This window comes from Pyrgilauda ruficollis, unplaced genomic scaffold (assembly GCF_017590135.1).
Source record: "Pyrgilauda ruficollis isolate IOZ18807 unplaced genomic scaffold, ASM1759013v1 scaffold43, whole genome shotgun sequence".
NCBI classification, from domain to species: Eukaryota; Metazoa; Chordata; class Aves; order Passeriformes; family Passeridae; genus Pyrgilauda; species Pyrgilauda ruficollis.
In genome coordinates this window covers 9076605-9093480 of record NW_024525823.1, presented here as the reverse complement: position 1 = coordinate 9093480, position 16876 = coordinate 9076605, and the positions used below count along the sequence as shown (strand labels likewise).

General features: G+C 40.7%; 1 protein-coding gene across 1 annotated transcript in view; it reads left to right on the top strand.

Annotated features, from left to right (window-relative positions):
- The first annotated feature begins 423 nt into the window (after positions 1 to 423).
- Positions 424 to 16876, top strand: part of LAMA4 (laminin subunit alpha 4) — a 99227-nt gene continuing 82774 nt past the window's right edge. The window contains exon 1 of the mRNA XM_041478121.1: positions 424 to 805. Within this exon, the coding sequence (XP_041334055.1) occupies positions 605 to 805 (201 nt within the window). The 5' untranslated portion in view covers positions 424 to 604. The remainder of the gene's footprint in view (positions 806 to 16876) is intronic.

The window sequence follows — 16876 nt, the reverse complement described above, 5'->3', positions numbered from 1 at the left end:
AAACAGTCAGGGGAGTCAGTGATTTGTTTGGAGCAGTCAGATGGAGTTGTGGGGGGTTGGCGTGGAGAGGGAGGAAAGGGTGACCTCACTTTCTGAACAGTAAAGTTTGAGTGGGAGGGTCTCCACACGAAAGGTAAAAGAGGGAACGATGTGAACATGTGAAGGAAGCCAGAGCACTGAACAGAGCGTCAGTCTGTATCCTGACAGAGGGAGATAAGGTGGCTGGAGAGCTAGCGGTGCTTTCCTGGAATACAATCTCTGTTTGACACTCTCTGCTTAAGCACTGCCCATCTGTATGTTATTGTGCTGGAGCCTCTGGGGAAAAAGAGGAGCCACAGGCACGGAGAGAGAACGAGGGAGGCAGCAAAAGCATTTTTCTTCCCCTCTTTTCCTTTTTTTTTCTTTTTTTTTCCTTTTTTTTTTTTTTCCCCCTCTTTTAAATCGGGATCCGGTTAGACTGCCTTGAAGTGCCACATCTGGAAACTGAATGCTGAAAGAAAGTTAAAATAACTGAGGCACCACTAAGCCAAGGGGGGCTGATTGCAGAAGAGGGTAAACAATTACTGAGACGCTAGAAGACCACTGCTGGATGTAAGGGGAGGAAATGGCTTTGATCTCCGCCTGGCCCCTCATTTCTCCTGTATTTTTCTTTTTGAGATGCTTCTCCTCCAGCACAGCCTCGAGTGAGGGAAGCGTTTTTCAGTTTGACATTGAAGGTAGCTCAGCGGTCAGCACGCAAGAAGCCACTGTTATCAGAGGGCAGCAGCAGGCAGTAGCTACTGGAAGTTGGGTGCCTTTTGCTGAGGTACAGTAATTCCCTTCTCTCTCTAGTGTCTGCAATTTTCTGTTTTCACCTGTCTGTGGCAAAGCGCCCATCTGGTAAACGTTAGCTTAATCATTTGAGCCTTAAAGCGATACAGGAGGATTTGGGGGTGAGGGGGGAGGTGGTCTGAGACGCTGCATTTCGGGACTGGAGAGATACAGTTCAGACTTCAAAATGTACACATGCCCTGCCTGCTGTGAGCAGACAGCTGCTGTACTTTGCAGTGAAGCTGGCTTAGCATGTCTCTGACTTTCCTGCCAACATAACTAAACAGGCCTGTCCAAACAGACCTATTTTACAAGAGTTAATTGTCACAACACTTTTCTGCTTGCCTTGTAATTCCTGCAATTGTAATTCACTGAAATTTCCTGAAAGAGTCTGTCTTTGGATGGCAAACTCTGTCCTGTAGAAGTTTGTGCTTTTGCCTCTGAATGCCATTCACCTCCAAAATCTGAAGTTTGTTTTCACAGTGAAAGCAGGGGATGATAAATCAAATGCATCTAGGAAACTGCCTGCAGAGAACACACCTGCAGAGATTTGAAGTTCCAAAAATTATGTCCTTGGGATTAGTGACAAATGAAATTAGAGAGATCTGAGAAGCAATTTGACAATGGAAAATTTTCCACTGTTATTTTGGGATTGATTTATACTCTTTATTTTAGCAACACTGCATGGGGAATGAGCTACTCAAAAATACATCTTGAGGAAATAATAAATTACTCCAGCATACATGGGGGGTGGGGTAAGGTTGCAAGTGGAACGGTGGACACAGTAATATCTCATGCGTGGTAGATGCAAAGTAGGAGGCTAATTGAGTTCCATAAGGTCATGGGAAGGGAGAGAGTAGTTCTTCTAGCATAACTTCGAAAAATGAGGTGAGATTAGCCCAGCTGTGTCACTGTGACAAGATTGCAATCTCCAATATCACATGGCTGCTTTTCCACCTATCCTCCACTTGCCAGAATTAACAGCCATGGAAATAAGTGCATAAAGCCCTCAGACAGCCAGGGTTGCTGCTGCAGGGCAGGGCAGAGCTCATTCCCCTGCTCCAAGCAGCTGGACAGCCTCAGGAAACGCCTGCCCACCCTGCCAGAGAGCCCTCATGAAACATGACCTGTGTGAGAAAACTGAAGGTTAAACCCTGCTTTGCTGAGCATAAGGACTCTCATGAGCCATCCCAGTTTTTGGACAGGCTTCATGGTGTGGGATGTACAGATTTTCTCCTCTGGCCTCAGATCAGCCCCGAGAAGCTGCATTGCCACCTGTTGCTTACAACATGGAAAGTCCCTCAATGAAATGCCTGACTTAAGAGCTGGATGGGTTTTGTAGCTGCTTTTCACGGGATAATGAGCATAAGTGATTGTTAGTCTTTCTTGTTATGATAGTATAATATGGTTTTCCCAAAGACACAGTTCACATTTTATCATGTACATCTATTAGATTTTATCTTGGGAAAGCACTGTGAGATATATTGGACACTTGCAGGGGAATGACACTTTAATTTCCTTCAACCATTTCAATCCTTTCTAAATTTTCGCTCAGGCCAACATAACAGACTCAATAACTGGTGCTTCCTCTGGTAGTTTACTTCAGCCCGTGCAATGGCAGCACTTACTTACACTCTGGATCCCACGTTACAACTGGATGACTGTGCCTGCTATCATCATGCCAAGGCCCTTGGCTGCAGAATGCTATAGTTTCATGAGGAAGAAGCAGGGACTCCAGGACCCCTTGCTAACTGCATGTTTCAGGCCTCACCTCCATGGCAATTTCCAAGGAGACCAGGCCCAGTAGGATGCCTTTTTTGGGATAGGACAGATGGCTCTTTAACAGTGAGAACCCACTTACTCATTGATCCACATGTGTGATTGGTAACAGGATTTGAGGAGCAGGCTTTAAGCCTGGAGGCTGATGTAGGGGCCGGAGAATGACGGTTTGGTAGTCTCTCATCCAAGGAAGGAACATTACTTTTGGTCGTCAAAGAGCTTCTCCTTCCCACAGCTCACCTCCCCTTCCTCAGCCTCAGGAACAGGGTTATCCCAGAAGGCTTGAATTTGAAATAGCCTCTTTTGAAGCACGAGTGCTTAACCCACAGCTCACAGTGAACCGCAGAGTAAACTCCCTTACACAGCGTGGTTTGATTCAGCTCCTTCGTCTAAATATTGACTCAGGCCTACAGCTCCCCCGAGCAGACAGAGGCTGTTAGTCATGTCAAATAGTGCCAAATTATACAAACTGGGCAGTTTCATAGGGCAGAGTTACAAAGCCACAGATGGAGCTTTATTGTGGTCTGTGGTGACAGTCAGCTGCAACATGGAACACACCAGTGGGAGTTTCCGAGATGTAACTGGTGGGATGCTCTTAAACCCCAGTAAGAGTTTGATATTATGAACCTGTTGAAGAACAGGAGATCTCAATTAGTGTACATACGTATTAGCGAATGTTTCTCAGCTTTCCAATCCTCTTCCTTTACCATGTGTGGCAACCCTAAACTGGGAAGAACTGGGAGAAGTGGTTTAAAAAATCAGAATTAAAGTTAATGAGGAGCTTTGCCCTTTTTTTTTTTTTCACCTGGGATTAGGATGAAAACCTTTCAAGAGAAGAGAACTAACTACATTCTTAATGCTATGCTGATATGCTATCCGTGCACAGAGAGTACCATGGGTCTAAGTTGGACTTCAGGCAATGTCAGCTACCTTGGTACCCTCGTTCTTAATCATTATGTGATCCAGAACACCTAAATTAGGCACATAAATTGTTCCTAGATATTTCAGTCAGAATCATGGACTGTCTTCAGGTACAAATCCGAATTCCCCATAAAGCAGTGGAGACAGCACTTTTTTTTTAAGCCTCTAATTCCTAGTGGTGGTCCCTGGAAACACTTAAAGGAGTCTCTTCCTCTTTTAAGACTTTGTTGGATTTTGGCTTCAGGAGAGCTTTACGAAGCAGCTAAAGTAGATGTTTAAATAAGCCAGACTAGATTCCACACAATGAAATATCGTGCTCCCTACATAAGGAGCATTGTTAGTGACCACCATGAAATAAGATATATGCCTTCTATTTAAAAAAAAAAAAAAAAAAAAAAGCTTATAAATTGATTTAAATGATTCAGAAAAGTATAATGACAAGGATTACAGTGTTAGGAATTTGAAGATAGCTGTGAGATTCTGCAATCCAATTTTCCAACTCAGAGAGAGGTTAAGAAAAAAATTTTAAGTTACTGTGTAAGTAAATACACAAGATAAAAAAATAGGCTTGTTAGTCTAATAAATTAAGGTATTGGTATATGCAAAATTGGAAACTGAAGATGACTATGTTGAAACTACAAGTTAGTTAAAAATTTTATTTTAAGTGATTAAGCGCTGGAGATTTTATTCAGTTGTGTTGGTTTGTTCATGAAGAGGCAAATCAATATGAAAAGCACTTTTAAGTACTCAGTACTTGTGTGCTATTTAGGAAAATTAAGTTCCTTGGCTCACAAAGATAATAAGGGGAGGTGGGGAGACTTTACAGTGCTGAATCTTGATGTCTATGGGGAGACAGAGAGAAAAAGAGTGCAGAGTATTGGATCCAGCTCATCAGCGCAACCCAACAGCAGTTGGTGGCGTGAAGTCAGAGACTGGTTTTTACAAAAAAGGAAAAGGATAGATTAAAATATTTTATAAGGAAGATTTGTGAGAGATGGAAGCAAAGGACTTAAAACATGCAGATATCAAATATGAAAGCAGATAAGTAAGTGGCAAACATCAGAGCTGTTTGTTTTAGTGTTCCACTCACTAGCTTGGACACAGCAGAAGGAAAGGGAATGGTGAGACACTTCCAGGTTTGGCACAGCAGTAAAACTGAAAACCAGAAGTTCTGAGAGCAATTATGCACCGCTGTCAAACACATGCCTCTAAACTAAGAGGCAGGTCATACATTACCATTTGGGTCTGAAGCCCCCTACTGTCAACATTTGTGTTTGTAAATTCCACTGATATCATGGTTTTAATTATGTAGGCGAAGATTTTGTTCCCATTAGGAAGAAAGTTCTCACAGCATCTAAGGTGAGAGTAAAACATGGTACAAGACTTCAAATACTAGAGAGTATCACAAATTATTCTCTGTGATCCACACTTTGTTGTCAATCTTCTTAATGTAAAATTAATATAAAGTGACATCCAGTAAAATATTCATTTCATTCTGACGTAAATGACTACAAGAGGCCAGAGACCAGTATAGAAGATGAGTGTGGGAAGGATTAGGGGAAGAAAGGGAAGAGAGACATTCTGTGGAGACGTCTGCCAAGCCAAAAAAAAGATAATCTCAAATGTCCTCCATGGAAAGAAGTGAAGTAAATAGTGGGAAAGGAAGTAAATTAAAGCAGGAAGACAAAGGAGAGGAAAAAATTAGAGCAAGAATGAGATAATCAAGAGTCTTAAGAGTAAAGAAAAAAAAAGTTGGGACAAGGCAGGAAGCCAATTCCCAGACTGAAGGAAGGCATGATATTGTTGGACAGATGGAAGAGGAAAACTGTTTCCAGCATCAGTGTTTTTGGCTCAGGGGAAAGGCAGAGATGCAAAAGTCCTTTAAAGGAAGCAATTATCACGGTCAAGTCAAAATTAGCCATTTACTGGAAGAGAAAGTAAAAGGCAGAAGTTATCTGATGGAGCTTGTGTGTTAAAAGGACATATTTGACAATCCTTTTCTCCCACCTGACTTTTACCAGCAGCTGCAGATAAAACACAAGAAGGATTATTTGAGATGCTTTTTTTCTGGTTCTCTAAAGTGATAAGCAGTGATTAACATGGGACTTGTGACAAACTCACCTCTCTAAAATGGGTCACATTAAATATGTAAACTGACAGCAACCATAAGTCCCAGCCACTTATGAATAAAGACTCAAAATATCACCAAATTGTCTTCACTCCTTTCTCCCAAAATGGTTGGAACAGAAAATCTTGCAAACTGTTGAGAGAAAGCACAATTTGATCCTCACTTGTAGAATTCATCTGTTCAAAACAAGCTAGAACTACAAGAAGCAGCAGAAGACCTAATCCAGAGGCGTGAGCCAAAAAGGGTTTTAGCTTGACAGAAACCTTTATATTCTTTAAAGCTAATGTGAACTGCATATACTTTTAAAAAGCAGATCTTTAAATTAATTCACTTCAGACCCTTGAGGTTATGTTAGGTTAACTCCTATAATGGGAAATTTGGATTTCTAGCTGCTGATTTTTTCTGATACAACAAGGTTATGTTCTGAGAAACATCTATTAGTGGGGAGGAAGTTTTACTGCAGATGTTTGTGATTCCAACTTAAGTTTCTCATCAAAACTTTAATGAATATCAGCTGCTTGGAGTAGTGCCACCAGTCTCCAAACCTTTTGAATCATAGGAGGCTGAAGCAAATGGAAGCACAAGACAGAGCAAATGCATAGTTGGAAGTTTTCTCCATTTCAAGAAGATGTATAAAACACCCACCAGAAAACAAAATTTAAACTCCACTGCAGTGTATTCCCACAAAGTTTTGGGCAAGTACCAGCAAAGTGCCCAAAAGCTTATTCTGGGCTGTGAAAACCAATAAAAGGCATTTTATGCCCACTCTTATTCACAACATGGGAAGCAAGGAAGGAATTAAAAGTCCAGTTTTTCCAGGGGGCATGAGAAGAAATGAAAGAATTGCTTTCTGAAGGAAAACTTGGTCTGATTTAAACTGATAACAATTAGAGCTTCTAGTGTTCAAGAGCTGTGTAAAAGAGGTCTAGTTTCTGAGTAACATATAAGCAGCCACTGATAATTTACAGCTTGCTTCTGGACTTTAATTTCAAACACCAAAATATAGACCCTTCAGGTTTTATATTTTAATTGGTACTCTTGAATGTTTGGATCTCATCCCAGTCCATTTTCACACACCACCATGAGCTGGGGATGTTTGGGTTATGCATCCTAATGCAAGATTCAACAACTGCTGAATAGCATTATAAACAAATAGAGCTCCAAAGTTTTTGAAATCTAATTCTTTGTCATTAAAATCTCAAAGAGATTTTCCTAACTGCCAGTCAGGATACAAAAAGTGTGTATTTGACAAGGAAAACAGATTGACTAAAATACAGTAAATATGATCTGGCTTTGTCGTTACTTTTTAGCTGTATTTTGCAATTCTTTATATAGTTATCTTCTTGAAATAAACACTTCATGAATACTAAAACTCCTTTTTTTTTTCTCTTCTGAGAAACCAACAAGAAATCCCACAGCATTCAAGAGTCAAATAATGACAGAGGGCTGTGAAAAATATTTTAGAAATTACTATTCCAACATTACAAGACCGTAAGAACAGCTATGATGTTAATGTTTAGGTCATAACATATGGAAGTCAGAGAGTATGAGAGGAATTGGCACACCTTAATTAATTTTTAACATAATTTAATAATTACAAAAAGAAAAAAAATACTCTAACTGGATGAACAACTTTCAATACGTTCTGTAAAAATAGACTTTTTAACTAAAACTGTAATACTCAGAACCACTGTTTGACTCTGCCTACCCAACAAAATGAATAAAAATTAGTTTGTTCAATCTTTGACCATTGCTGTCAGTGTAACTACAGGAAAAGTAGCTACATAGAACCAGCACCTAAACCAGATAGTTTCTGAGCTCTGTGGTTACCACCCTGTTACCACCCTACAATGCATCTTTTATGAAAGACCTTCCGAGTGGCAAGAGATTAAGCAGACCTTTCTGCCAAGGCTAATGCAAGGCCAGTATGTCCTAGGGTTTCCTACTGTGGTTTTCCACCTCTGAGCCTGGATGCTAGCCCATGGAGAGCCACAGAGAGCCTGCCATTCATTCACCCTTATGCTGTGCTCCCCACTCCTGCCTCCAGGGACCCTTCCTCAAAAGCACTCTGTGAAAGGAAGCATTTATCCAGATCCAGTATCCAAAAAAAGAAAATAATAAAAACAAAATCTGGCAGAGCAAAATATAACATAACCCTCCCTACCCTGAATTAGAATTAGAATCCTTCATGCCCCAGAAAGGCTAACACAGCCTGGCCCACTGAGGGTTGGCAAGGTCTCCAGAGCATCAGTACCTGGCACAAATCCATTCAGGGGGCTGTGGGCAGGTATTGGAGGTCTAGACATGGTGTAAGGTCAGGGAATTTGTGTACTCTGCTCAGCCTTTTGCAAGTTTGGGGTTTTCTGTGGCTCTCTATTTCCAGTCAATGGCAAGGATAGTCTGCAGAGGTTCCAAAGGGTATCTAAGGCAGCAGCTAATTCAGGGTGTTTGGTGATGGATTTCTTTGATGGATAAGAAAAGAAATTGCTTTTCTCTTGATACATTGATTCTTTCCTCACTTTGAGCCAACAGAAAATTTATTTCTTCATTATCAGGCTATGTCTATGATGAAACAAGCCCAGAGGCGATGAGAGATAGAGGCAGGTTACCCCTTCTCCCCAGCCCTGGCTTTTCCTCTCACCTTTCAGAGCACAGCCTCTGCCCAGCTTCATCCTGAATGTATGGCATGCAGTACAGAAGTAACCATGCTGAGCTGTCTTACTGTCTTCCCACACATTTACAAAGTGCTAAGATGATCCAGGGGTAAAGCCTGAGAACTGCCCAGAAACATGGGATGCTCCCATCAGCCATCCCCAGCAGCTGTCTTGACAATAGCCAGGCTACCCTTGGGAGGCAGAGAAGGATGAAAGCTCTTTCTCTTCATATTTCAAGATTTTCACATTGGCTTGGGTTTCTAACAGGCTTTTAATTGATGTTGTGGCTATTGGTCAAGCAGATCAATGTTCCTCTCTGCTGTGATTCCAACATTTTAAAGAGGTGCAAAATCAAACCAGGGAATACTAGAAATCTAGAAGGGGGGAAATTGAAGCTTGAGATTTACCCTCTCAGTATTAACAGTGTCCCACAAGCACATTAGTACTTGCTTTAAAGCCCACTTTTCTTTTTCATCCCTTGAAAATTTTTTGTCTCTATCTGTAAATCTCTCAGGGAGTACTGTGGTTTGTCAACTGATTATGTGTCACTTATCTGAGAGACTCAGTGACTCAGAATGTACATTTCATGTAAGTGGGGACTGGGTGGAGGGTGGTTAATGAGGAAACAACACAGGTTTATCCCTTTTCCTGTAAAATGAATAAATCTGGCATTTTTTTGAAAGAGGAAAATCAACTGGCTACCCTTTCAAGTGCAGATTCTCTATTTCCAACAGCGAGCATCTTGTAAGAGTAGGTTTATCACTCAGTGGCAGTACTAATAAGTAAATTAGAGACTGGTATTAATATCGGATTCTTAGCTAGCTTCCAGACAGCTAAAACACTTTAGCCCTCCCCCTTTTCAGAGAATGCCTTTTAAGCAGAGGCTTTGTCTTTCCCACTGTATATGGAAAAAATGACTGTGCAGTTCTATGGAGAATGCCTAGCTGAGATATGTTTATGTTGGATCCAACCCCATCTCTGTTGCTGAATGGCAGTTTGTTTTCCACTTGAACTGGGGATGGGATAACAGTCTGGAAACTTTTTCAACACAGGAAATTTTTTAAAAATTTGATACAGTTACTTTGTCAAGGTAATAGATAATGCTGTTGTTCTGCATAAAGCCATCTGGCTTTCAGCTGTTTCTTGTTTTCAGGAGTCCCCATCAATCTGTCACTGCTGCAGTGGAGGCACGCACAAGCCCACCCAAGGAACCAGAATACAGAGTGACAGTGGGCTGCAGAAAGGGTTCCTTGTCATTTTTTGTTGCATACCATTCTCTGCTTTACTTCCTGGTTTGGAGGTTACCTGTGTGCAATTAGCCATATTCACTGTCTCTCTGACTGCCAGCTCTACCATGCCGTAGGGAGAAATGGAGGTAACATTTTTTCTGTGTCTTCCTGCTAGCCAGATTTTATCAAGAATTGTAGTAACTATTTTCAGTCTTACTAGTTTTAGTTTTAGTGATCTCTGATCTTTGCACCTAAAACTTTGAGAACAAGGTTTCCACCAGCCTCACAACCTGTCCTTTATTATCATCCGAAATAAACTTCTCTTTTGGAGGCTGATGAGTTGATAACTCATCAGGTAATACATAAATAATCCAAATTGTCATGGATAAGTCAGCAAGTGGAGTTTTCAAGTTAAAAAGGTATGAAGTTGGTGTCTTGTCCTGTGTCCCTTAAGGCAATCACAACTTTTCCAGTAAATTCTGAGCAGAGCTCAACCCCTCTGTATATATAAATGATGGAGAACTTCTAGTGTTTAGTTGCTGCTTAACACAGCAACAGTTGGAAAACCAGACTAAACTCAATCATCAGATACGCTCTTTAGCAGCTGCAGACCAGCCAGAGAGGGCGTGCCTGGCTCCAGACCAGCTCTGTGCTCTCAGGTGGGAGCATCACTGGGAATGCAGGCCAAAAGGAACAATACTGAGATCCATGCACAGGGGATGACAGAAAGGACACTGGTGACAGAAAATAAAGCTTCATTTGTTTCACCACATATTAAGCAGTTCATTTACTGAAAAAGATTTTATGTTCACAACCAGTGTCACTGCTTTATTTATTGTTGTTTTGGTGTCTGAAGATTCAAATTACTCAGATTCACAAAAACACACTGCTGCAGATTTAATGAGCATTTCACATCACTTATCCAGAACACTCCATTAATTTGCCTGGATCTATGGCAAATGCAATCATCAAGGTTTTTTTATCAAACCTGTCTCATGTGAGAATTTCATTTAAAAATAACAACATGCAAAAATATTGGAGGGCTCTACTGAATGACAATTTAAGCGGGAAACAATTTGCTTTTATATTTGTAATTTAAATAATGAAACAGAAACCTTGTTAGTGTGCAATAATTACTTTAGTTCGCAGTCTCATTAAATGCAATTAGAACTGAGATACCTGTCAAGATAAGTGGATAAAAAAAGATTACCAGCATTGTGCCCAAATCTCTTCACCAACTTCTAGTTAATTTCTAATTTACATCAGTGGAACACTGGAAATAATAAATATTTCACAGTTAAAAATGTCAGAAATTTAAAAGAACAATATAGGGATTTAATGGACTACACCAGGGTGCTTATTATAAAACTATCATAAACATTGATTTGGAGACTAAGCTAAAAAATGTGTTCCTCTCAGGAATGTTTACAGTTTTAAAAATAAATTTGAAATTGCAAATGACTAATTTGCATGAGGTTTCTGCCTTTGAAATGGTAAATACTATAGAGTGGCTTTTTGCATGCAGACAGTTCCCTAACAGCTGTAGTGTCCTATTAAATGGAGTAATTAACTGTCTAGCTGTGATGTCACACACTGAATTCATTTCTTCAGTAATAATAGTTAGAATGTGACCTTTCTTGTTCAGAAGAATTTGATACTGTAGACCAGAGGTAATGAAGGCTTATAGAAATTATAAATAGATCTTGGAGGCCTAGGGGAAGCTGGTGAACAAGCTTGTTTGTTTTTAATTCTCTAGTTTGCAAGGCTTCAAAGCTCAGATAAATTTAGCAAAAAATCAACAGAGAATAAATAAAACTGCAGAGCAGATGTCCACTTTTGCCTGCACATTTTGGGGTACCTCATGGTGGAAAGGAGAACTTCTGTCTGTCTCTGTTCATGATTACTTTGATGGTAGAACTTGTCTGGCCAACAGGTCAGTTATTAACTTCTGAGGGCCTCATTCTCCAGAGGAAGACAAAGATCCTTCTGAAATGTCACTCCATAGGGATTTATACGTTCGAGTACAAAGGCAATCTTGAATTTATTACTAACGGTCTGGGAATTTAAAGTCCATTTATTTCTTCAAATGATAACTTGGAGTGAGGCATGACAGCGCTGTGAAAGGGCACCACCAGGGCATTTTATTTTTAAAATTAGTTATAGTTTACCTCAGTCTTGGAAAAACTCACAGAAATCTCCTCCTTAGCCAAGACCTGGTCTAGGAAGATGCATGGAATAAATTAAGAGTAAATAACTGGACAGATAAAGGGGAAGTTACCAGCAGAATTAATGGTCTTTGTACCTTGAGTAAGAGCTCCTGCTCTTAATTTGTTTTTTTGATAAGAGAAAAATGCTTTAATCATTGTATCTAACAGAAACAAATGCCACAGATGATATTTTAAATAAACAACTATATCAAATAGATTTTTCCATATTCATGTTTCCTTCCTTGTATGAAAAAAAACCCCAGATTTTCCTTAAATATCTGAAAAGTTCCCATGCAAAATTACTTTGAAGCTTTCATGGGAAATTTTATCACTGAACTGTAGTTCTTTCTCTTTATACTCTTTGACTAATACTTTTCATATATCTGGTATGCTCTGGCAGTAAATCACTCATAAAAGTCACCCTCAAATAGAAGAGTGAGGTCTAGCCCTAAGAAAGAATTGTGGGAAAAATGGGGAAGGCAGCACAATGCCAAGCAGTGCTGTTTACGTATCAAAATGTCTTCAAACTATGGCTGTTTAGCTGAAGGCCAAAAACATTCTTTCAGCACTGCATTAAGAAAAGTCTTGGGTCCAGAAACAGCTTTACATTCACTGCAGACATCTGAAACAAGCAAAACACAACTACCGGAAATGTCTGGTCACATGGGAATGGTCAGTATTCCTGGTGGTTCTGACCAGTTCTCTTAAAAGACATGAAGCTGTGGAGGAGTGTCACTGCTGGGTACAGTGGGTACATTTGGGACACTAGGATAACATTGTGCGCTCTGCCATGGATTACACTGGCTTCATCTGGATACAGTCCCAGATAATCAGCTCTAGGCAGCCCTGCTTGGACCAGTTGACCTCCAGAGGTCCCTTCCAGCCTCAGCTGTTCTGTGATTCTGCGTGGCTGTGGTCATTATTCCATTTTAATGACTGAGGAACTGAATGAAAGAATGAAAGAAACTGAATGTCACACAAGACATGAGCAGAAGAATGCATCAAGTATTTTCTTGAGTCCCAGTATTCTTATGAATGTAATTAGAGAAAGAGAGCAGCTTGTGCACGGAAACAAGGTGATGAGTTTCTTTGATGTTCAGTGAGAAGAAATATTTTTTGTTATGTTAATTTTGAACAGTTTAATGAAACTATTGCTGTGGAGGTGCTTGTAGATTAGACGTGAATCATATGTAATAAAGTGGGTGAGTGGCTGGGACCAGGTGCAGGGATAGGCAGGGATAGCAAAAATAGGAGAAGAGGAGTAGGAGGACAAATCGAAAGCAGAACAGAGAGGACACAAGCATGAATAGAGAATAGGGCAACAACAGAATGGCTGTGGGAGCCAGTGGGGGCAGGTGGAGATCCAAACCCTTCAGTGTAATGGTCAGTTGCTCCATTAATAGATACAGCCCAGGAGAAGCACCGAGGCCTCCCCCAAGAAGGACCAATGAACAATCATCTCATCTGTTTGGCATTTACTGTAAGACTGTTTAAATGATATTCAAGCCTCGTTGCCAACAAGAGAGACATATAATATAGACAAGACTAAAAGGTAACCTATAAATAAAAGCTAGGGTGAGCTATAAATACAAACTGAGGAGCCATGGATTTGATCAATGCCTCACGACATACAAACAGGCTTATTGGAAAATACTCTCTGCAGCAAACCCCTCACTGATACAAGTACTCGCTGTGCTTCTGAGGAAATTGTAACTGCACAAATATACTTTGGCAAATTCAAGTCCATACAAATTTTGCGAACACAAGATCTAGAAGAAATTAAACAAACTATGAAAAACTGCATAGTTACTATTGTAAAAATGTGGCAGCAGTATGAATGACAGTCAGAACAATATCAGAGCTGTCGTCAAGTACTTGCACATAAAGAGGCCAAGGACACCTTCTAGAAATTATTTCTCCCTTGTGTCTCACAAAACCAGAACACAACAAAGCAGAGAAAATTTAATTAGACAAATTCTAACCCGAGTTATACACTTCAGGATCCCTCAGATCACAGAGTCATGGAATGTTAAGAGTTTGAAGGGACCTTAAAGATCATATAATCCCAACCCCTCTGCCATGGTTGGCATTGTTGGAGAAGCAATAAAAATCAAAGTATTTCAATACAGCCATGTGCTATGTCAACCATTTCAGCTGTTGAGAAGCAAAGACCAATGACTCAAGCTTCTTTCTTACAGGGTATTATGTGAAAAAATGCAGAGCTTTACTTTGCTTTTTTTGATGGCACTTCACTAATGATCTTGTGAACAGTCTGGTGTTCACGTGTTAAACAGATGAGAGCAAAAACTCTGAAGAGGAGCAATGCCAAATAATATTAAAAATAGAATATAATATTATGGGCACTGTTTTCATGCAGTTATCTCACATGGGCCTACTCTTTTGGAAAACAGGAATCAGGAACCATGCAGAGGCATCTGGAAGCATCCAGTGCTGGGTTCAGTGAATTGTTTATCTCCTAGTTAAGAAATGTGGTGAGTCAGCCTTTCATGGTTAGCTGGGCCAAATTAGAAAGATGGATTACCTGCTGAGGCACACTGCTCAGATATTACACATGTACCTGTAAAATATGTACTGTCTCCTGGGCACACATAAAACCAGCATAGTTCTACCTTTAAATGCATCCCTAAATTTTCTTAGCAGTGTTTCTCAACTATAGTCAATATTTTGTCCCAAAACATTTTCAGCAAGAACTGGTGAGCTGACACCACTGAGATCCTCATCCAAAAATGTAAATAAGTCTAGGTGTGAAGAGCACCAAAGCACATTAATTAATAAACACCTTATCAGTCTGGTAAACTCAGCCCCTGATGGGCTCAGGTTTTCCTGCATGCTGACCCTATGCAGCAAGTACAGCTCATTGGTTTTCTAGTGAAAATGCAAGTCCATCCAGTCCTCTGGGACCAGGGCAAAACCCAGCATATCTCAGCCAGCAGCAGGGCCTTGTAGAGCAAATATAAGTATATCCTTTTCACCCACTTAACCCTTGTCCGTCCCCTTGTACCCACACTCTTCTGGAACCCCATGCAGTGAAAATATGCTCATAAAAACTACACATACTGAATTCTCAAACCAAAATTTAACCTTTAGCAGTTAAGCACCTTTTCTGTGATCAATAAAATGTGTGTTGGCTGTGTAAGACAGCCAGGGCTCCTGAGTATGCTGCACACCAGTACAGAGGCTGACACCGAGCTGGAGTTGCACGCAGTGCTTTCTGTCCATCTGCTGGATTTTATATTTCAGCAACAAATGGAGAGAAGTTTCTTCTGCAGGTCACCAAAGGCAGGAGAGTCAGGAGAGTGGGATGCAGTGTTATCACAGCTCTTTTTGTTTGTATAAAGTTTCTCAGCAGGCTGAAGAAGAATGAAATCCTTGTGTCTATGCTTATGAATAACACGTCTTTGACCTGAGCAATTTGAAATGTCTATTACTTTGCTCCCAGGGAGCAAGAAGCAGTCAAATGACCATCAGTCTACAACTGGAAGACTGGATTTTAAAAATCCATGTTTAAATGCACTGGAAGTCAATTATATCCCAAGCTGAAAAGCAGATGTGAAAGTCACATTGCTGTCCTCAATATCTTTTGATGAATGAAATACCAGAAGTATATTTGTATATCTGTCCAATGTAAAGAATACAGTTTTGTAGCTAATTATTTCCAAGCACGATAAGCCATAGATTTTGTGCCTGCCCAGAGTGGTTTTAAGACAGGATGTCTATGGATTCTAACACTTTGTATATTTATATCCCAATTTGGCAGAGCAGTATTTTTAGTGTGCCTTTTGGAAGGACCCAGAAAGTGTCCTTAAAATGGGGTCATTCTTCTTTCTAGGCTAGATCTTCCCTGCACGTACGTAGAGAACTGCTTGGGTCTGTTAGACATCAAGATTTCCTTTATATCCATCCACTTTCTCTATCTGAACATACTGACTTGTGGAACAGACTCTAAGGAGACTTTGCACTTCTCCAAGGATACAGCAGTTTGGCCAGATCTGTGGTATAGCTGTTGCAGCCTGGGCACTTCTACAAGGCACAGCACATCTGACATGTGCAATAGGCTTCATCTCACGGACTTTGTATACAGAGCTGGCATCTACACACAAACTGCCCTCCACGCCCCTCTACGCTGTTAGGAGACAGCAGCAGACACAGCTGACCAAATTTAGATATGTTTCCGTATACAAGAAATCAAACCATACAGTGGGTGTCCAGCTGGCTTCTGGCCACATGGCATCCCATGTGGAAGTCTCCATGTGGATGACTCCCAGCTTGCTGTGGTTTAGTCTCCCTACACAGGCACGCAGCTGCCAAGGCCAGCTCAGCCTCACAGCAGCATGGCCACAGCTGTGTTAGCTCAGCACAGCACCTGGGGCACGGAGCTGCTCGGGGCTCCAGCCTGGGACTGCCTTCAGGGCTCACACAGACATGCTGGGCGAGACCTGCTGAGTGCTGAATGTTTGGCAAGGTTTCTGTGAGCTCTTGGCTGGGGATTGAAAGTGAAGTCCCTATTATAGGTGATCAAAACCAGCAATCTCTTTGGAAAAGAGTCCCGCCCGTTCTGAGGAAGCAAGGGAAACTGAAATAACATCAAATGTACAGTAGAGGACTGCTTTCTCAGGCTTGTTTCTCTAATGTTCCTATTTCTAATAAACAATTGCATAAATGAAAGTACTGGGAGATATTCAAGCAGGAAAACATCTTTATTTTTAGGAAGGGCAATAGGCTATTTATCTCAAGTTGGCTTAAGCAAACAATCTTCAAAAAGGCCTCAGAACTGTAGCTGCCAGTTTCAAGTACTGCCTATAAAAACAAATAAACAAAAGCAAGCATGCTTTGGTTGAGTTTGGAAATGTCCTCAAGGAGCAGGGGGCTGATGTTTCCATGGTAATGCCATGTACTTCCAGCAAACTGGTCTCTGTTTTAGAGACAAAGACTTTAAAATGAATGGAGGTGGTTTTGAGTATTCACTCATCTCTGTATGGTAAAAGATACAGAGTTTCAGAGACTTGATATAATTTTGAGTCTAAAACCTCTGTTTTTCTAAACTGTTCCTTCCAGATGGATCAACATTCCACATTAATGTGAAGCTGCCAATAAGGGACATTGCTCCACTCAATTTGTCTGATTGTT